Consider the following 23,255-nt stretch of genomic DNA (forward strand, 5'->3'; position numbering starts at 1 on the left):
ATGAATTTTATACACACACATACACACATACACATTTGAGTTCAGGAAGTATATTATTACATTTTACAAGCAGTAAGTAAATTTCACAGATTTTATATCAACGTTAAATCTTAACAACCATGCCTAGATGAGAGCTTAGTCACTTTATAAGATGTTTCTCTCAACATTGACTCTGGTTAAGGTCATTTTTCTATTTCTGATTTATCAGATGATGAGCTGCTGGTAACTACACACAAAAAATATTTTTAAGTGATCCCTAATAATTACAAATTAACCTCAAAGGACTGGAAGCAAAAAGCTAAGAAATTGCCAATATCAGGTTCAGCTATTTGCAAAGATCTGTATTACATTTTTATACTCAATTATACATTTTTCCCATAAAGGTAGCTTCTTTGCTCATATGAAAACTAGCAGGGACCGGACCCACCGCCTGCAACCAAGCACACCGCCAGCGCCAAGGAGCATGCCAAAAACATCACCTCCATGTGGGTGGCCTACCACAGCCACTACAGTAACCACGGCTGCTGTGAAAGTGGCTAGATGTCACAACCACCACGCAGATGGTCTGCCAGCCACTGGAGTGCATTGACACAAGGAGAGTCACCAGCAGAGACCAAAGAAAAGAAGGGGATGTCTGTCACCACAAAGCCCATTCCAGAGTGACAGAAGAAGCATCTGTTCTATGACAATATTTGGGGACCTGAACACACCTTTCAACATTGGACAGATCATCTAGGCAACAAATCAACAGAGTAACCATTACTCTTTCAGAGGGAGAGAAGAAATCTTGGGTTATCAGTGGTGGGAGGGGGGAGAGAGAGAGGGATGGGGCGAGATTGGACAAGGGGCATAAAGAATAAGTACAATTTGTAACAGTATACACACTAGTAATATTGATTTCATCAACATATGTCAACATTGAATCCCCAAAATATGTATAATCAATTATGATTCAATTAAAAAAAATTTGAAAAACAAAACAAAACCCTAGCAATGTTTTATGTATATAAAGCTCTTACCTGAACACTTATCCTCTAGATGGGTTGCTAAGTCTGACATCTTCACAAAGGAGGGTGCACTTTCTTGAAATTTTGTTTTAAATGTAATTGCTCTTATATCATCATCAAATAGACACTCACAGGATGACCAAGGCGTTGTATGCAATTCCAGGTTTTCTAGTATGCAATTGCGCTGAACAAAAAGATATTTAAATTCCCAAATATAACCTTAAACAAAAACAAATTTTAAAAGTCACTAAAAAGGAAAAAGTCGAGGCTCAGCATCAGATGAAATAGGTCAGCCTGATTAAATCAGTTAAATACAACTTTTATCACTAAAAAATTTGGTTATAAAGGGACAAAATATGAATGCTACATTAAGGCATTAGGATAAGGATGCTAGACATAATTTTAATAAAATCTTTTCTAAAGATTTCTTCGTCTCCTAAACAGTCAGAATTTATCATAACCAACTGCTTTACAGAATAGCAAATCTTCACTGAAACCTACAGGCAAATATTTTTTTAAAAAGGGGGGACACTGAAATGGACACAGGTCTACCATAACCAGTATTTCACTGATCTTTCAATGTCTTCGTTAATTTTTCCACCCTGTACTGGCCAGCTGCCAAAAAAAAATTTTTTTTCCAGAGCAACATCAATAAAAAAGCATTCAGACACAGTAGCATCTATTTTTAATTCCCAGTAATAATTCTAATTCTTAAAACCACAGTAGCAGAACTTCTTGCCAAATAATCATATTCTATATTAGTAAATTTAACTATAAAACTGTAATCAAACAAAAGGAAGCTTCTTAGCACTAATTTTTCTGATAGTAACAGCTGTCTTTTTAGTTTCCCACTTCAGGCCATAAATCTAATTCACTCCACCCACCTACCTCCTTAGTTTCTTTCATTAGACATTTTTTTTTTTTTTTCTTTTTTGGTGACGAATCATCAAACAAGTCAATAAATCTGTTCAGACAGAGCATCATTAGACAGAACTAAAGCATATATATTCCAAGTTTCTGCTTAAAACCAATCTTTTTTTAAAAGAGCTTTCTTATTACAAAATACATGCTTAGAATCTACAGACAAGTAAATAAATAAATAGCTGCTATAATCTCAACACCCTAAAATAAACACAGCATTTTACTGGACAATCAGTTGTTTTGGATTTATCTGATTTTTAATTAATATGTCAAATATATTTCAACATTAAGTATTATTCTAGATTATTTTTAAATACTGCATAACATGCCATTGCATAGATATACCCAAATCTTAAAAAATTATTACAGCAATCCTCTATTTTGGGGCATGTTGGTTGTTTTTTATTTTTCACTGTTATAAACAATACCATAATAAACACACTTTTAGCTACATCTTTATTCATAGCCATAATAAACTACTAGAGGTGTAATTATTGGGTCAAAGGTACCCCACATTCTTTCACATGCATCGTCAATTGTCCTTAAAAAAGGTTCTGCCAATTTACATTTCCAACAGTTTATGAGAGTGGCTGTTTTCCCATATCTCCTCTATCAATTCCTTACAAGAAAAACCATCTATCATTATTATTTTACTTGCGTGTCTTCAATTATTAGTAAGAGTAATTTTTTTTCTTATATTTATTGGTCATTTTTATTTCTTCTTTGGGGACTCACTTGTCCATCTTCTTTGCCCATTTATCTTTACAGGTATTTGTCTTTTGCTTGTTGTATTATTTTCTGACAGGATGCAATTTTTTTCTGGTTTGTTACGTTCCTTTTAATTCTGTAGAGGTGGTTTTTATGTATAGTAGTTTTTATTGCTGCATTTTATTTAACCTACCAATGCCTATATTTTCTTCTATTACTCATTGTTTCATTTTTTTATATATTTGAACCTTCAATGCATCTGGAATTTATTTTGGCACAAACATGAGGTATAAATTTAATTCTATTTTTCCTCAAGTGTTAGCTAGATGTTCCAAACATTATTCTCTTTTTATCAAAAGGAAAAAGTTTTAGTCTTACTTTTTAATTATAAAACAAAATATATGCATTGTAAAATATTTAGACAGTAAAAGAAAAGAAAAATACAATAATTCATTGTATTTTTTCAAATAGCTAGAAGAGAGAATTTTGAATGTTACAGCACAAAGAAATGATAAAAGATTTGAGGTGATGGATATGCTAACTACACTGATTTGATCATTACACTTGTATGCATGCATCACAGTATCATATTGTACCCCATAAATATGTACAATTTTTTCAGTTTTTAAAAATAAATTCAATTTAAAAAAGGAAAAGGGAGGTAATATACGAAATAAGATTGGCCATGCTTTCATAAGGTGGCTAATGGGTACTTAAGTTTATTGTACTTACTTTTCTCTCTACTTTTGGATATGTTTGAAAGCTTTTATAATAAAAGGTTTAAAAAATACATGCAGATTCTTACAAACATAAAATTCAAACTAAATGTATCAAGAAAAAGTAAAAACCTCTCATAATACTACCACACAGAGATAACCACTGCAATCATTTTGGTATATACATTTTCAGATTTTTAAATGTACATTCATACTTATAGACACACTTCTATTAAAATGGGACCCTACTATACATGAAGTTTTATAATCTACTTTTTAAACTAAATAGTACATCACATACATCCTTCTAAGCTAACGAATATACATATTTTTGGTAATGAATACCTTTATGTGTCCACGCAGACCACAAATAACTCCCTCAACTTCTCACCCACTGAAATAAGCTCAAGCCCTCCTATTTGTATTTTGTGACTCTGTCTCCCTGGTCACAGTTGATTGAATCAGATTTTGTCTGGGCAATCAGATTCTATTTGCCAGGAATTTGGAAAAATTCTGCAGCTAAAGAGTGACCATTTTCTGCTTTCCATATGGTGAAGAAGCAGAGAAGTCTACACCAAGAGCATAATACAGACACATGAGAAGCTGTCTGAGACTCTTGCAGCTATTCAGTTCCTGGTTCTAAATACCCAAAGCCCATCAGCACTCTTTCCCTTAGGTATTATTAGATAACCTTATACGAGAGGTCTTCAAAAAGTTCATGGAAAGACTTGTATTATCTTTTAATTCCATTTTTCCATCAACCTTTTGAAGTTCCCGCATATACTTCAAATATATACCCTTAATTCTTTAAGCTAGCCAAAGTGCAGTGCAAGATCTAACTATAAGCTCTAGATGCCCAAGTTTAAATATAATTTTTGAATAAATCCAATGGATTGAAAAACTTTCATGTGCATTCTTTTTAACTTTGTAATTCTTTTTATCATTTGAAACAAGCAAAATTATTTCCTCCTCAAACCTGAGTCCCTTACTCCTTAAAGACAGTGGGAATTTTGAATGATTGCCTGATCTGTATTTTATTCTTCATTCATTCCTTCATAAAGAAAATCTGATTGGGCAAGCACAGTACTGTGTGACGGGATACAAAGGTGAAATAAACTAGACACAGTGCTTGTATTCACAAAACTTACAATCCAATGAGAAAATCAGTTAACTGATAAGCAAGCAAATGAGGTAGAATGGAATACAAAAAATCTGACAGAGAGTGATTATGTACATACATGTGTGAGGCCTCTCTGAGGATATAAAATTGGAGCCTAGACTTGAAGGAGACAACCATGTGGGAAAGTTGGAGAAAAAGTGTTGTAGGCAGAGATACATTCAAGATCCTGAAGCAGGAAGAAGGTTGGCATGTTCAAGTAACAGAAAGGAGCCGTGTGCTGGTTAGGTTAGCAAATCTGCAGGAGAGTAGTATGAGACCAATTGTGATATAATTCCATATGTGAATCACAAATTAAGGGTGTTAATGGATTTCAAACCTCCATGCAGACATAACTATGACTTTGTGTAAAGTATAATCATAAATCTTGGGATCATTTGCATTATTCCACTTAATTAGTATGTCATGAAAGTACATTATTATAATTTTTATAGTTTTGAAATACTGGATTTCTATTAAATACTTTCAGAAGGATATTGCATTGGAATGACATTTAGTTCTGAATAGCTTATTTCATGCTTACCCAATTATTCCTTAGAAGAGTAATTAATACCTCTAGTTCACCCTTATTAAGACCTAAACTGTGACCAATGCTTTCTACATATAAGGAATGCCAAATTCCTATCAGCAATGCATATTTCGAAAGAATGTGAATTGGGGATTTCTTATTATACTTCCACAAAACATCAACTCTGTTATCTCCAGTATTCAGTAATGACTGCTTGATGATCATTTGATTATATTATCTAAATGTGAGTTTTTTATCCTTAGGAGCAAGCAAAATGAGTGTCCACTATAGAGGTTAATACACAGATGGCCTCAAGAAATACTAACTGAATAAGAGAAAGCTTACATATTCCGGAAGTAGAATCACTTAAGTAGTCCTTCAAAATTGGCATTTTCCCTTAAAAAGAATTACCTTGAGGTATTGCAGTGGACGTTAAAATTTAAAAACAAGGATTATAATGTATGCTGAATGAAGAAATGAACAAAGAACAACTACATCTGAATTCCTGGATCCAAGAGTTTTCAATATTAACCTAAATACCATAGAATTATCTGGAGACTGCTATAATTTCTCTTCTATTAACTAAACAACCATTAACTTTAAAAGAATATTCACATTAAGCATGGAGCAATCTGCTTTGCTACAGCTCCATTATACCTTTGACCTACATTTTGTTCAGCATGCACTAGACTCATGTTTCTGGCTAAGACATGATGGTCAATGATCATGGTTAGTCTATCATCAATACATGTTTGTTGGATTTCTCAACCAAACAAACATCTGTCACTGTTTGATCCTAACATAAAAGTCAAAAGTCAGACTTATCTCAAATCCTAGTTATAGACTATTAATGATTAAGAGAGACAATGTGACAGATCCTACCTACAAATAACTATCTGGCAGGCAGAAGTTTGGAAAGAGACACTAACTCCTTTGAGTAAAAAATATTGGGTCATACACTTAACCTCTAAATTAATTTAGCAGGTTAAAATAACTCATAATCCACTAATTAAACTATCTCTGATTGCTACAACCAAAGGATTTCACAATAGCAAAAGGAATATATTATGCCATTTTGTTGGAACATCAGTTCCATTTAACTCAATACACCATAAATTATCAATATATGCTTTAAAGAAATATGTAATCGTGGGTCATATTTTAACCATGAACAGTCTATGGATGGCTAACAGACCACACTTTTGAAACAACTGGAATAAAAACCTGGAACACAGTAACTTATTGAATGGTAATTGTGACTTGAAAGAGTTAATGTAACTCCCCTAACGTCTGCTTATAACCAGAGAGTTTATTTATCAGAGTACTTTGGTTGAAAAAAAACTGTATAAGCTTCTCCAGGATTAAATTTTAAAAAAACATTATTCAAAGGAGATAAGATCTTCACTAAAAAGGTAAAGTAATATACCCGGGAATAAATTTAAGCCTTTATATTGCCACCGTTAATTACAGAGGACCTTTTAGATAATTGAATTGCTGTAAGAGGCATAAAATTATAACAGAAGAAATTTACAAAAGAATATTCAGTCATGACCACTACTATTTCAAATGTCTAATGTGAAGATTTTCTTCATCTTAGACTCATAGCATTAATCATTTACTGAAATATAAACAAGTTAAATGCTTTTGGTGTATTTACCTTTTTTCTTTTGAAGTTGAGGGTACCAGGTTGCTCCAAGACCCCATAAAACAAGCACATAATGTTGACCTTGGGTCTGTTCCACTGTTAAAATAACTTTCCTTTGCTTCTGTCCCCTATAACTGTATAATGCCTCTGGAAAAGGAAAAGGATTCCTTAGTTGGCATTACTCTATCACATGTGATACCACACTTCAGTATCTGATGGTAAATACATAGCGATAACTAAATGGTACACTAAGCCAGTCTCGTATCTTAATTTTTTTCATAATCTAAAATTAAGGAGGCACTCAAAATGTTTACCTGTCAGTACGGTGATATCAACAACTCTTAGTACCACATGGACTAATATGTCAGGCTGAAGCTGCTCCAATTGTACAAACTCTACGCTGTTCACTTTCTGAGGCTGCCTCTGAGGAAGCTCTCTGAGATAGGAATGTTTTGAAGACACATATGCCAATAAGTCTTGAAGTAAAACATCACTAACTATACTGGAATCTAAGGAAGAAAAAAAAAATACAAAAAGGATGGCAACATTATACTTTCTTGACAACACATAATATTTTCTTAGAACTGTATTTTATGTTATAAAGTATGATTAGATATAAAACATGATTTCAACAAAACATGTAGCTCATTCTTGAATTAGTTTTGATGCAAAAATAAAGCTTGATATATTTAACCAGTAAAAATGAAATTATTTACCATCTCCGAATAATTTGCTCTGTTCCCTTACTTCTCTATTTTTGTTAATAATATCATTTTCCTACCAATCAACCAAGCTCAAAATTTCCATTGTTTTTTGATGACTCTACCACCTGATAATATCCAATTGGTTCCCCAGTTCCCGGAGTCTGATTTGACACTGTCTTCCCCAAGCACCCTGACCAGGCCATGTTTCCTCAAGCCCTTTACACTTCGCACCTAACACTCTACGAGCCGCCTGACTATGACTCTCTCTGAACATGTCTCCCCCTTCCCCAGCCCAGGCCTGCCTTCACCCCTGTCATCCGCTGCAGTGCTGCCATGCTCATCTCTCCCCACCAAAGACTGTGCAGAACGACATCCACCACAGACCCACAGCGATCCCTCCTCCCCTAAACTCGGAGGGCTCTAATTTCTAGCTCTCTTTCAGTGTTTGAGCACGTGCTACATTGTGATATTTGTCTTGACTATTAGACCGGCTATTTAATTCTTCAGTCACTATGTTGTTTTAATGGTTTTCTCTTTCCTGTCTCAAATTTGTCTCTCATTTTTTACTGAGAAAAGTGGCAACTGATAATCATATTTCCCTAAGTCAAATAAATAACTTTACAATATACTTTGTTTAGCTACTAACCTATAAAAAATAAGGCAACATAAATTCCTACATAAGCCTAAAAATGAAGAATCTGAAGTAACTTCTAAAGGTCACCTAATTTAGTTCAAGGTTTTTCACATTGTTCTACAAAAACTTGAAGCTCCCTATGGATTCCATGGGATATTCTCTATCCAGAATTAGATTTTTATGAAATTACTGAACTATTACATGAATCTAGATTGGCCTTAAAACTAGAGACATCTACAGCTATATCTCCCAAATCTCTTGCAGAATATTTGCATACCATGTTATTTTCATTATTTCAAAATATTCCTTACCCTTCTATTGTATCAACATCTATAAAATATGGTAAATTTTACTTAAAAGCCATTTAGCTACCTCTCACATAAATATGCTTTCTGAGATGGCAACTTCAAATATTCATAATAAAAGATTAAATCTAATCTTTTTAAGGAATCCCCTAATTAAAAAGTTGACTGACGTCTCAGTTGTTTGGAGCACAGTCTTATAACACCAAGGTTCTGATCCTCATAACCACCAGCTGCCAAAAAAAAAAAGTTGACTGACGTCAACTGGCTAAAACTATACTGTTTTAATTACTATAGATTCATACTAAGTCCTGATATCTGATAGGGCAAATTATTCCTCTCTATTCTTCTTTTAAAACTGCCCTGGCTATTTACTCTTCCACATAACTGCCAGATAATGTTATTAAATCTCATGAAAATCATATTGGTATCTTGACTGGATATGCACTGAATTTATAGATCAACTTGGAGGAATTGAAATCTTCACAATGTTAAATCTTCCAATCAACAAACAAGGTAATATGCTTATTTAGTTCTTCTTTAATTTCTCTTAATTTTTAAAATTTTTCCTTTTTCAGGTCTTGCATAACCCTTTGCTAGATTTATTACTTCATATTTAGTACTATATGCTAATATTGTAAATGGTGCCTTCTCTTTAAGTGTTACTAGCTGTTGGATGCTCCATTCTAGAAATGCAATTGAGTTTTGTACATTAATCTTATTTCTGGCCTCTGTAATTAAAATAGAGAGGTAATGATGTATGAACAAATACCAGTATGAGATCTTCTTAGTTATATTTTGTACTTTAGATTTGGCTTGTGCCTTTAGGGAAATACAAATTAACCCCACAATGAGATATCATTGCACACCTATTAGAACGGCTAAATAAAAAATAGGAGAACACCAAATGCTGACAAATATGTAGAGAAAGTAGAAGATACGTTGCTGGTAAGAATTTTAAATGGTATAGCCATTCTGGAAAATAGTTTGGCAGTTTCTTATAAACAGATACATACAGTACAACCCAGTAATTGCACTGTTGGACACTGATGCCAGAGAAATGAATATTTATGTTCATACAAAAATCTGCACTCAAATTTCATATCTGCTTTATTCATAATAACTCAAATTGGGAAACAACTCAAATGTTCTTCAGCAGGTGAATGACTAAATAAACACTAGTAGTCCATCTAACAAAATAATACTCTACATTAAAAAAAAGAAAAAAACTACTGATCTATGTAACACCTTGGATGGATCACAGGGCATTAGGATTACTGAAAAAAGTCAGTCTCAAAAGATTACACTTATGTAACATGATTCCATTCATGTAATATTTATATGATTCCATTCATATAACATTCTCAAAATGACAAAACTGTTGAGATGGGAAACAAATTAGTGGTTTCCAAGGAACAGGGATGGTGGTTGCAGGACAGGGTGGAAGGCAACTATAAGGAGGTAGTATGAGAGAGTTCCTTCATGGTGATGAAACAGTTTTGCAATTTAATCATGATGGTGTTAACATAAACTTATACATGGGATCAAACTGTATAGAATTAAACCCACAAACACACACACAGGCAAAGGCATATAAAAACTGAATAAGGTTATAGGCTGATTAACAGTATTATACCAATGTTGATTTCCTGGTATTGATATTGTACAAAAGTTATATAAGATGTCACCATTGGGGGAAGCTGAGTGAAGGGTTCATGGAACTTTATGTACTATTTTTGCAATCCTTTGTGAGTCTATAATTTCACAGATAATATTTCAAAGTTGAAAGTTTTTTAAAATAATAAAATAGGACATCATCAAGATGGTGGAATAAACAAGTCCTATTGTTGCTCTGCCCCATAAGCAATCAATTTACAACTATTACAAAGCAAAGACTCCCGGTCCTGAGACCACTGGAGCTCAGGGGAAGAGGAAGAGAGACCCTCAGAGTTCAAAGTTCATGAAGGTAGGAGAAGGCAATGGTAAGAGAGAGTAGGGACTGCTCCCATCTTTCTGAACCCTGGCTGCTTCTGAGCCAGCCTGTTACAGGGTGATGGATGGGGGAGAGTAGTTGCAACACAGAGATTGGCTTCCAGGGCTTGAAAGTGCACATAGCAGCCCACAGACCAGAAAGACCATTGGCAGGGTTCCCCTGGGCCCACATAGGAGCGAGGAACCACAGCCAACTGGAGAAAGGAGCCACCTGGAGGTCGGTGAGTCATTGTGAGGGACTCGTGCATGGCCTGCCCCACAGGAAGTGATTGGAGTCTGGGGAAAAAGCTGGCCCACTGGGAAACACTGGGGCACAGTGTGGGCAGCTGGTCTCAGTGGAGATTGGTCAGGGTGATAGAATGCCAGGCGGGTGCAGTCTGCAGGAAAGATGCAGTCCTGGGCCAGAATTTCCACATAGCTCAGTAGTCTTTATGGTAACCTCACAAGACCCAAAAGTGATTTTGCCAACAATTAAAATCTGATCTACACAAAAGGCCTTCCTCAGAGAACCAGCAGCAAAGCAGCAATTTAATTCAAGCACAGAGCTCAAATTCTGAACCCCACAGAGAGTATTCCCAATTCAGGCATTAACCATGGGACAGCTCAATAGTTCCAGGGCAGAGTTTAAGTAGTGGTGGCAACTATTAATCCACCACAAAACGAACAAAAGCCACAAACCAGAGACAAAACTCTGATATTAACCAGTACGGTCTAACAACACCAAAGAACATCTATAAAACCTAGAAGAGGTAGCAGTCTTGTTAAATGCCCAGGCATCAACATAAAGACATAAAAATCAAGAAGGTACACAGAAATATGTTGCCACCAAAGGAAACCAACAAAGCACCAGCAATGAACCCAGAAGTACAGCAGATTTATGAAATATCTGACAGAGAATTCAGAATAACCTTTTTATGCATAGTTCAAGGAGTCACAAGAAAATACAGATAAAAAAATGAAATGATATCAGAAAAACAATTCAGGAGCAGAACAAGGAACTTGACAAAGCAATAGAATTGATTTTTTTAAAAAACAGAAATTCTGGAAATAAAGAATGCATTATCTGAATTGAAGAACTTGATAGATCCAACAGCAGACTTAATCAAGGAGAGGAAAGAATCAGTGAGCTCAAAGATAGAACATATGAAATTATCCAATCAGAGGGGCAAAAACAAAAAAGAATAAGGAAAAATAAAACAGAAATACAGCACATATGGGACTCCCTCAGGTGAAATAACCTCCACATAATTGGCATACCCAAAGGAGAAGGAAAAGGAAGAGACCCAGAAAGCATATTCAAGGAAATAATGACTGAAAATTTCCCAAGTATGGAGAAAGATGACAGCGTCCCAGTGCAGGAAGCTCAGAGGGCACCAATTAAATTCATTCCAAAGAGGAACATCCCAGGACACACTGTAATCAAATTATTAAAAACCAAAGACAAAGAAAGAATACTGAAAAAAAACAAGAGAAAAGAAACACATAACATTCAATGGAACCCCAATACATCTCTCAGCAGATTTCTCAGTAGAAACCCTACAGGCCAGAAGAGCATGGGATGATATATTCAAAGTGCTCAAGGAAAAAGACTGTCAGCCAAGAATTCTGTATCCAGCAAAACTAATCTTCAGATATGAAGGAGAAATACAATCTTTCCCAGATAAACAAAAGCTAAGGATTCATCGACACTAGACCTTCCTTACAAGAAATGCTAAACAGAGTTCTTCAATCTGAAAGAAGACAACGCTAATGAGGAGAAAGAAAACATTTGAAGGTATATAACTTATTACTAAAGTAAGTACACAGACAATCTCAGGCTACTCCAACATTGTAAGGATAGTGGATAAACCACTTACATCCTTAGTATGAAAACTAAAAGACAAACTTAAGAAGATAATAACGTATACAACAACCACATAAGAGATAGGCAATATTAGAAGATGTCACTTGGAACAACAAAATATCAAAAAGTGGGGTGGAATAACACCAAAGTGTAAAGTTGGCTTTAGATTTTTCCTTTTTCTTAGATATCAAAGTTAAGTTATATGTTATATGTTACATGTTATAACTGTAACATGTTTTTGTAAGCCTTATGGGAACCATAATACAAAAACTTATGAGACATACTAAAATAAATAACAAGAAATCAAAATATAGTACTAGAGAAAACCACTTACCCACAAAAGGAGGCAGTAAGAACAGAAAAAAGGAAAAAAAGGATCTACAAAACAACCAGAAAAAAAAAAAATAACAAAATGGCAGTAACTAGTCCCTATATATCAATAATAAATCTAAATGTACACAGATTAAATGCCCCAATTAAAAGAACGGAGTAGCTGTATGGATTACAAAACAAGAAGCAACAATATGCTTCCTACAAGAGACTCACTTCACCTATAAAGGCACACATCAACTGAAAGTGAACAGATGGAAAAAGATATTTCATGCAAAAGAAAACCAAAAAAGAGTACAAGCAGCTATACTTATATCAGGTAAAATAGACTTCAAGCCAAGGAGAGTAAAAAAAGGTCATTATATAATAATAAAGGGATCAATTCAACAAGAGGATATAACAACTCTAAATATATATGTACTCAACTCTGGAGCAACCAATATATAAAGCAATTACTATTAGACCTTACGGGAGAGATAAACGCCAACACAATAACAGTTGGGGACTTTAACACCTCCCTTTCAGCAAAGGACAGATCATCCAGACAGAAAACTAACCAGGAAACATCAGAATTAATCTCTACTCTAGGCCAATTGGACCTAATGGACATTTATAGGATATTTCATCCAACAGCAACAGAATACTCATTCTTCTCAGCACTACATGGAACATACTCTAGAATACACCATATGTTAGGTCATAAAACGAGTCTTGGGCCAGCCCATGGCTCACTCGGGAGACTGCGGTGCTGATAACACCAAGGCCATGGGTTTGGATCCTATATAGGAATGGCCGGTTACCTCACTGGCTGAGCGTGGTGCTGACAACACCAAGCCAAGGGTTGAGATCTCCTTACCGGTCATCTTTTAAAAATAAATAAATAAATAAAACGAGTCTCAACAAATTTTTTTAAAAAATGAAATCATATCGACTACCTTGTGTGACCACAATGGAATAAAACAAGAAATCGAGAATAAAAAGGCCACTAGAAACTGTACTCACACGTGGAAATTAAACAATATGCTCCTAAAACAACAAACGGGTCAAAGAGGAAATCAAAAACAAAATTAAAAAATTCCTGGAGACAAAGGAAAATGAAAATACAACATATTACAATCTATGGGATACAGTGAAAGCAGTTCTAAGAGAGAAGTTTATAGCAATTAATTCCTTACATCAAAAAATCTACACATTCAACACAATCCCTACCAAAACACAAACAATATTCTTCACAGAAATAGAAAAACTGATCTTCAAATTTGTATAGAACCACAAAAGACACCATATTGCTAAAGCAATCTTGAACAAAAAGAACAAAGTTGGAGGCATCATACTTCCTAACTTCAAAATACCTATAAAACTACAGTAACCAAAACAGCATGGTACTGGCATAAAAAGAGACAAAGTGACCAATGGAACAGAATAGAGAGCCCAGACATAAACCCACACATTTCCAGCCAACTGATTTTCAACAAAGGTGTCTATACTGGATTGGATTATGTCCCCCCAAAACTCACTGAAGCTTGAATTGTATTCCCCAAGTTTTATGTATTAGAAACTTAGTCACACAATGACTGTTAAGAGGGTGGGAAATCCTATTACAGTAATCGAAAGGTGGAGTCTTGAACAGGTGATTGGATCATAGCACCATGCCCTAGTGAGTGGATTAAAAATGGTGGTCAGGGGTGTTGTTCTGAGGGCTTTAAAAGAAGAGAGTCTGTCTCTCTCTTTCTCTCTGCTCCCTCTGCTTCCACCATCTTGCAATGTGAGACTCCTGGGTCACTGCCGCCACCACCAGATGGACTTTGTATTTCTCAGCCTCAGAAACTGTAAGCAATAAATTTCATTTTCTTCATAAATCACCCCAGTTCAGTGTACTTTGTTATAAGCAACAAAAACAGACTAATACAGTGTCAAAAATACATACTAGGGATAGGACAGCCTCCTTAATAAATGATGCTAGGAAAACTGGATAGCCACATGAAGAAGACTGAAACTAGACCCCATCTCTCACCACACACAAAAATCAACTCAAAATGGATCAAAGACCTAAATTTAAGATTCAAAACTATGAAACTACTAGAAGAAAATATAGGGGACATACTACACGAAATGAGGGTGGGATGCACTTTTTTGAGCAAGACTACAAAGGCATAGGCAACAAAAGCAAAAATACATACATGGGACTACATCAAACTAAAAAGCATCTGTACCTCAAGGAACACTACCAATAAAGTGAAGAGACAATCTACAGAGTGGAAGAAAATGTTCACAAACTACACATCAGACAAGGGGTTAATATCCAGAACGTATAAGGAACTCAAATAACTCAACAGCAAAAAAAAAAAAAAAACATATAACCCAATTTAAAAAATGGGCAAAAGACCTGAACAGACATTTCTCAAAAAAAAATATACAAATGGCCAACAGGCACATGAAAATATGCTCAACATCACTAATTGCTGATTAAAACCACAATGAGATATCATCTCACCCCAGTTAGAATGGTTATTATCAACAAAACAGAAAGTAATAAATGCTGGTGAGGATGCGGAGAAAAAGAACTCTCCTACACAGTTGGTGGGAATGTAAATTGGCAGATCCACTGTGGAAAACAGTATGGAGGTTCCTCAGAGAACTAAAAATAGATGTGCCTACGACCCAGCTATCCCACTACTGGGTATATACCCAAAGGAAATGAAATCAATATATCAAAAAGACACCTATATTCCCATGTTCATTGCAACACTATTCACAGTAGCCAAGAGATGGGATCAACCTAAATGTCCATCGATAGGTGAATAGATAAAAAAAAATGTATATATATGCAATGGAATACTACTATTCAGCTATAAAAAGAAATGATGTCCTATCATTTGCAGCAACATGGATAAAATTGGAAATCATCATGTTAAGTGAATGATAAGTTAAGTTCTCTGACTTACAGGCAGAGAAAGACAAATACCACATATCACTCATACATGAAATCTAAAAAAAAATAAAATAAAAAAAGTGGTTCTCACTGAAGTAGAGACTAGAATACTGGTTACCAGAAGCTGGTTGGGGAGGGCAGACAGGGGAGAGGAGAAGTGGTGGACTAATGGGTACAAAAACTATGCTATCTACCCTAAGTGAATCATGGTGTAGTATATAAGCATGTATTGAAACAACACACTATACCTTACAAATATGTACAATTAGATGTTTATATAAATACTAATAAAATAAATGAACATTATATATTAATAACTCTGAAATTTGTATCTTAATTTTACACCTGTTCTCTAAGTCCTGGACTTTGTTTCCCATTCCTACATGAATCTCCACTTGGATGCCTCAAAGATATATAAAACTTATGCCTAAAACAGAACCCTTAATTTTCCCCGTAAACTTGTTCCCTCTCAGTCTTTCCCAATAAAGGCTGCCTGGTTACATAAGCCACCAGTAGCAGTAAACTGTTCCTCTTTCCTCATCCCATATCCATACCATCAGAAAATCCTGTAAACTCCACTTAAAAATATTTCTCAAATCTGTCTCTCTCTGCCTCCACTGGCCTCGTATCACCTCTCAGCCTCAGCTATTGTAATAACTTCCTAACTCTGATTGTGACCAACCCCTCCCAACTAGAACCATGGCATTCTGTATCTTAGCCCTTTGTTAGTTTCCCTTATAAAACTCACTGTCACCTACAAATATGTTATTTATATGTCTATCTAACTCTTTTTTTTTTCTGTCTTCTACACAGGAAAGTAAGCTCCATGAGGGCAGGTATTGTTGTACCCCAAGTGTACAGTGAAGCACTATGCTTGAAACAAGGTCAACATTTACTAAATATATACTGGGTAAAGAACTCTACTTTATTTATTTTAAGAGAATATGTCAATGCTGATAACCTACTCCAGGATACGGTGAAATCTTGCCCTTTCCAAACAATTGATGTTGTTCTAAATGTTGTTACTCTCTTCTGCTTACTCTGCCTCTGAGAATTCAAAAGTTGGAATTCTATGCTCTATCTTCCACACGTCATATAACTTTCCTGTTATTCTAGTTATTTTCTTATATAATCAGTATATTTCCCTAGCTATTTTTCTATTACACTATTTCACTATTCTATCAAATATATTTTGCTAACATATTACTTTCTCCCACTAATCTTACTATATTGTTATCATATTATATGTAGGTTCAACACCTTATATTCATTATCTCATTTAATCTTCACGACAACCCTACAACATATGTATATATTTTTATTTCCATTTCACAGATGAGGAGACAGAGGTATAGGGGGGTTAAATAATTTGCCTAAAGACAAAGACTTTGGAAGTACTAGAGCCAGGATTGAAATTCCAGTCTATTTGACTGTAGAGACCATAACTAGCAGTTTATATGTTTCTTTTACTTTGTTTTCTTTTTTTACTTCCTGAAGAAAAAAAAAAGCAGTTAGTTTCTTCGTTCCAAAGCTTATTTTAAAGAAGAGAAAATGGATGTCAGAGAAGGAAGGCAGTTTTCCCTAGCAGTGGTAGACAGAACAAAGATTCAAACCACAGCTGTCTGACTACAAAGCCAGTGCTTTTTTTATTACCTCAGGGATTCTTAATCAGAGGATCAGAAATTCCACAGAAGAACATCAGAGGTCTAAGGAACAGCTTAGAATTATAGGTAAAATTTTGTGTCTATTTATGTAAGTCCATTTTTCTGGAAAAATGGCACGTAGCTTCTCAAAGAGGTCTATGACTCCCTAAAAGGTTAAGAACCACCACTATACTGACTCCGTAAGAAAAATAAGAAAATGAAACATGAAACCCAACACTTCTTAAAATAAATGTGATTTACAATGTACACATTCATTTTTTAAAATTCTACTTTCATTCTTACTACAGAAAATAAACCAATACTCTCCAGCTAACTGTTTAGAAAACATTTTGTAAAAGAACCATTTTAACTCTAATCTGTTTATATACTTTAAATACTAAGAAATGATTACATTCAAAATGTGTCTTACATTCTTCAGGCTGGACAGATGAATAACTCCCAAGATTTAATAGCTGACTGGTAAATGTTGATTGCAGTATTGTCTCACCAACCCACTGATCCTCACGGATAGTAACATCTAGAGAGGAAAGAAAGGTTCTTATCATGCCATAAATTCTTTCACACTGTGCTTAACTTACCAATCATAGCAAAATACTATGTATACCTACCAGATGCCAGGCAACTAAAGTTCAGATAGGTTAAGTGAATTGCCTAAAGGCACAAAACGTAAAACAGCAAATCCAAATCTGAACCTAGGAATGCCCGTAGATAGATAAAATAATAAAATTGCTTCCATGCATTTAAATGATATCAATATGGAAGCTCACTGCTCTACAGAGAAAGGTTTAATGGTTTTCATACATACAGCAAATGGTATAATGCATATTTCTGATAAATTAGAAATGAATATTTTAGGATAAAGAAGCAATGTAATGGTTCCAAAGCAGTAGTGCCTACAAGAATATTCAGTATGCATTGGTCCCTTCTGCTATAAATATATCTGAATATAATATAATACATCCTTAAAGGACTTGATTTTTCCCTCAATAGCATGGTAGTCATCTTTTACAGATCTTAAAAGTGAAAGACTTTGGAGGTAGCAAACACATTCCAGTAGGAAAGATGGAGCTGTCTGATCTAAGATGAATAGAGAAGAATCATTTGGTGGAACTAAACATACCAACAGGTAGGAATAAAACTAGGTAGAACAAGATCTGTAAGTTGTAAAGAGAAAGAAAGAGGGCTCTCTCTCAGACAGAGTATAATCAGTGTACAAAGTGTTAGAGATATAAACATATATTAACGGTAGCAAAATAATTTGGAGATGAAAAAGGAAAACAAGGATGCATAAACTCCAAGTGATTACTTCCAAATTTATATTCCAGGCCCTCTCCTCAGCTTCAGGCTCTTTTATCTGACTAATGGACAGTCCCTCCTGGGTATTCTATTAACTCCCCAAACTCAGCACTGTCTAAACCTGCCTTTCCTCTCATATGACCCATCTCATTTGTCGGCACTATGCTGCTAGTCATGTAAACCAAAATCTGAAGTCAGTTTGCCTCTCTCTTCCTATCTTCTGTCCCCAATCCCCCATCTACTGACTCTGACTCTTCAATCTGCCCACTGCCTTGCCACTGCTACCATTTTACATCACACATTCCTCTCTCTCCTAACAGGTCCCCTTCCCCCTCCAATCCATGTCCTGCAATGCTAATTAGTGATTTATTTAGAGCATTAATGAGATCAGGTCGCTGGATAAAAGTGGTTCCCCACTGCCTAACCAGAAAGAGCTAGCACAGCTTTCAAGATTTTTTTTCATGATCTGACCTTCGGGATGCCTGCTCTTCAGAAGAAAGGAACAAATGAGAAATTTCAATGAGAGCCTTTGAAAATTGGGATTATACAGCCTCTATTGGATTAGTGACATGTTAATTCCTGGTGGTGGGTGAAGGAAAAAGCAGTGCGACCCTTGCTTCCCACTCACTGTTTCACACACAAAAAAACTTACTCAGAAATGGGTGAACAAGACACTTTTTTCCTAAGGAAATAATACAAAACCCCCCACAAAAACGTGATACTTTTTTTAAAAAGGTGTTTACAGAAATAACCTAAGTGTTCGATAATAAGAAGATGGTTAAGTAAATTGTGGTAAAGTCACTTGACAGAATGTCACCTAGCTGTTAATAACTATTGCTAGAGATTGCCGGGTTGAGTTTCCATCTGCCTAGGAAAAGACCTCCTGGAAGGCTCACACAGTGACAGTAAATGCCTTGGTAAAATAACCATGGTCCAGGGTACACTCTGAGAAACCTAATTTTCTCAGCATTCCAAATTTAGATTTCAGCTCTGTAACATAAGCTCAAATTAAACAATGAGACAAGAAAAACCAGAACAATATTTTTTCATCTACAATGAGGCATTAATTGCCAAAGAAATAATACTTGCAGCCTTACACCTTGCAGGTAGCACTACACCTGGGAGGCTTTCCACTCACCGATATGCCCCAGCTCCTAGCTCCTCTTCTATCTGTTCTTTAAACACTGTGGTTTCCCTGGTTAAGCCCCAGGTCCTCTTCGAACTCTAGTAAATAGTCTCCCTCAGACAATCCTTATTTACAGGATTTCTTCCCTCTATTGCTAAAAGTATAATAGCAAAATGTCTACTGTGTTACTAAATGGAATATGAGTGATCTGGAATACATCTGTTACAGAGAATTTCTCAGTTTTGGGTGACTATCAATAGGCAGTACGAGCTATCCAAGTCAGAGATACAATAAAGTACAACTGAATGCTATTAATTAAAATGCAATTTCACCCATAAATTTCTATGTAAATATAATTTCACTACTTAGGACAATGGAAAAGTACAGATTTCTTTTCTTTTCCCCACTATTCTTTATGATTACAATTATATAGTAGAAGTATGGATTCTGGAATCTAGGTAAAATCATGGCTTTGCCACTTCCTAGATGTGTGACATCAAGCAAACTGCTTTACTTCTCTGGGCCTCAGCTTCCTCAGCCAAAAAATGGAGATAATAATCAGTACCTTCCTCATAAAGTTGTTGTAATGAGATATACATGTAGAGTCTGAAACAGGGTCAGATACAAAGTAAGCTCCCAATAAATACCAGCTGTTATATATATAGTTATACACATTTTAAGGAGCATAGAGAAAATAACTGGAAGCTAACACCCCAAAACTCTACTGGTGGCTAAACGAAGTTGGTATAATACTAGGAGTATTTTCCTTTCCATATTTCTAAATGTGATTAATATAATTTTAATAATAAAAAACATAATAGAAGTCTATATCTGTTCCCTCAGTAAGACTGTAATATGCACAACATTATTAGCGATTAAGTAGCAGAAATACTGTTCTTTCATAAGACTGCTAATACAGCTAAAGAAAAGGGCTAAAAATAAGTCATATATAGACAAAACCATAAGAAAACAAAAAAGAGCCTAATGATATGACCTGAACACTTACACAGTGAGTGAATAAGAGCAGGGAAGGCTTCTTAAAGGAGATGATGAGTAGAAAGGAGGAACAGAACTAAAAGAGTAGAACAGAGGTCTAGAAATGGCAGTGCACAGGACACTGGGCAATGGCAAGGGGAACACCATGGATGCCATGAAGGGACCAATCACACTGGGCCCAGAAGAAATAAATGATAAAAAACAAGTCCTCGAAGACTTAAAGTGGGAGAAAAAGCAAACAAAAAGCACGAAAAAGCCACAGCTCCACAAAATAAACTACCACTATACCATGATGACCTCACCTGTGAGTAAAAGTATATCTCCGAGAAACACTGTAAGTGCCCAAAACGCCGCAGTCCTCCACAGGAAAACCTTCTTCTTAATTTCTGATTGGTCAATTACTACAATTGTTGCTAAGGGCACTTTAGAGCCAGAATTTGGTCCAGATTTTATGTTTATTTCTTTCACATGACATGGAGATAGCACCAGAACTAAACAATTATACTTCTGACTTTTAGAATCACAATTTTTTATTAATGATGTTTTTTTAATACCCTTAAATTCAGACACATTCCTCCGGTCCAATGCTACGGCAGAATCTCTTACATTAGAAATCAGCTTCATTTTCTTAGATACGTGGGGGACTTTACATAGAGTTTTAAAATGGCCTGGTTCCTCTTCAGAGGTCCAACTTCTTTTCACAGCACTTTTGTGAAAGGTATTTAGTTGGGAACACAGTATTCCTGAGCTACACAACTCAATATGTATCTCGTTTGGTGGTAGTTTATCTTCAGAGCTGAAAAGTTCTTGAGATTCTATATTTTCTTCCAGACATTTATCAGAGTTTATGTGACTGTGGCTACTTTTTGCTTCAGGACAAACAGAACTGAAAAGTTCCACGGAATATGCTTCGTTCTGTCCACTTTCGCATACTTCTGCAAAGTCACCCTTAGGCTGAACTGAGTTTTTTTCAGTTTTTATTTCCCCATGACTTGCCTTTGGTTCAATCTCCATGTTTATGGTCCCTTTATTTATAGAATTCTGCCCTTTATCCTTCATTTGAGCTAAAAAAGCAACCTGGCTGGCAGTCATTATACTGAGAAATTCAGTATCAGTAGATATTTTAAGGTTTGGGACCTTCCTAACTGCTCCTTCAGACCTTGGCTTATCTACTGTGTTAGAAAAGAATTCCGGACGTTGGTTTTGTATTTCGTGATGTTCTGTTGGCACACATTTTGTTCCTACAGATTCTGGCCCTATATTAATTTGTTCAGTACTACAGACCAAATCCAATACAGCTGCACACTTGGGATCTAACCAAAAGGAATCTGTTTGAAAGTTTTGACCACATGTATTCGACTTATTTTCAGGCTGCTCTTCTGTAAATTTTTTATTTTCATGTTGAAGCTTTTGATACTTTTCTTCTTCAGTTAAATGATAGACTCTGCCCTTAAATCCACATATTTCCACATTAGAATTAGTCACATCACTGAGCCCTGAGGGGTGAATCTTCTGTGATTTTATATTCTGTGTTTCAGTAACACAACATATAAAGTCATCTTTCATAAGAACAGATCTACTCATAGAGTTCACTAGAAAATGACCACTTAGAAGATCTGGAGGGCCAATAGATTCTTGGACTTCACGGTCTTCAAGATTTTTGTGCTTATGTTTTTCAACGCTCAGACGTAAAGAACGTTGACCGCACAAAAGATGAATTTTTTTCCAGGGGTCAGCAGTGGACATTAAAGAAGTTGTGTCCTGTGATACTGTCATTTTTAGTGGACCAACTGGAGCACCCAAAAAAATGTGAACTTGAGATCCTCCACTCATGGTTTCTGATAAAAATGAAAAATCCAAAATTAACATTTTGTCAGTAGATTTTTATATATTGATAATAAGTTAATAATGTACAAAAGAAAATGTAATCCAAACTATGAACCAAAATATAACAGAGGTGATTTATTTTGATGTGCCATTTAATTATAAAATTTATAAGTGCACAAGGAATCATAACAAAAAATTTAAATATTCACAAAAAATCTTCACCTAAAGACTCTCTTTAAGGGAAATAAAGCTAAGTATAGTAACATTAAACAAGTAAATTAATTCTTAGTATGTTCATGTCTTATGCTGTAAAAACTTGCCCCATTTAAATAATAAGTTAGTAAAGAAGGAGGGAAAAGGACATTTATTTAATGGTATTACAGTCACTCTTAACACCTGTTTTCTTTACTCCTTAGATTACCTCAGTAAGTTTAGGGCCTCTTTCCTCCAACTGTGAACTCAATTCCCAAGACCAAATTAGAAGGCTCAAACTAGGAGACAGAGAAAATAAAACACTGAGTCTCTCTTCAAAGTGTACAAGTGACTATATTATCTATCTTCACACCAATCTATCACACAATCAATAATTGTTTCTACATTTTTAAAATCTTCCTTAAATACAATATAGATTAATAAAAGCATTTTGTAACATATGGATAAAAAAGAAAGTCATTATTATTTATACCTGTTTTCATTACCTGTGGCACTTGATATAAGTACATTTAAGTAAGCATCATACTTACTGAGATAAACATAAAAAACCATACCAGTTTACCTGATAATAACTGACTTTCAATAAGCATTTACTAAATACATTTATTCCTAGAGTTCACTAAAAACATTCTAACAGTGGTACAGGGGCAAAAAGACAGATACGGTTCTTGGCCTAAGGGAACTGTTGGCCTGGTTTTAAAAAACCAAAAGGAG

The 23,255-nt window shown here is 35.1% G+C and overlaps 1 protein-coding gene across 9 annotated transcripts in view; it reads right to left on the reverse strand.

Annotated features, from left to right (window-relative positions):
* The window catches only part of SHLD2 (shieldin complex subunit 2), a 100,767-nt gene that overhangs the window by 23,312 nt on the left and 54,200 nt on the right, over positions 1–23,255 (reverse strand). For 6 of the 9 annotated variants that reach the window (XR_010022627.1, XM_063086122.1, XM_063086123.1 and 3 more), the window contains 6 exons: positions 22,725–22,819; positions 20,804–22,339; positions 17,493–17,600; positions 6,997–7,191; positions 6,695–6,829; positions 1,020–1,226 (listed from right to left, as the gene is read on the reverse strand). Coding sequence is in view for 8 of the 9 variants with exons in the window: in XM_063086122.1 (XP_062942192.1) it covers positions 1,020–1,226; positions 6,695–6,829; positions 6,997–7,191; positions 17,493–17,600; positions 20,804–22,334 (2,176 nt within the window). In the remaining variant the exon portion in view is untranslated. The remainder of the gene's footprint in view (positions 1–1,019; positions 1,227–6,694; positions 6,830–6,996; positions 7,192–17,492; positions 17,601–20,803; positions 22,340–22,724; positions 22,820–23,255) is intronic. The other 3 variants (XM_063086124.1, XM_063086121.1, XM_063086126.1) reach the window with 2 other exon arrangements.

Source organism: Cynocephalus volans, chromosome 2 (genome assembly GCF_027409185.1).
Source record: "Cynocephalus volans isolate mCynVol1 chromosome 2, mCynVol1.pri, whole genome shotgun sequence".
In the NCBI taxonomy this organism is placed as follows: Eukaryota; Metazoa; Chordata; class Mammalia; order Dermoptera; family Cynocephalidae; genus Cynocephalus; species Cynocephalus volans.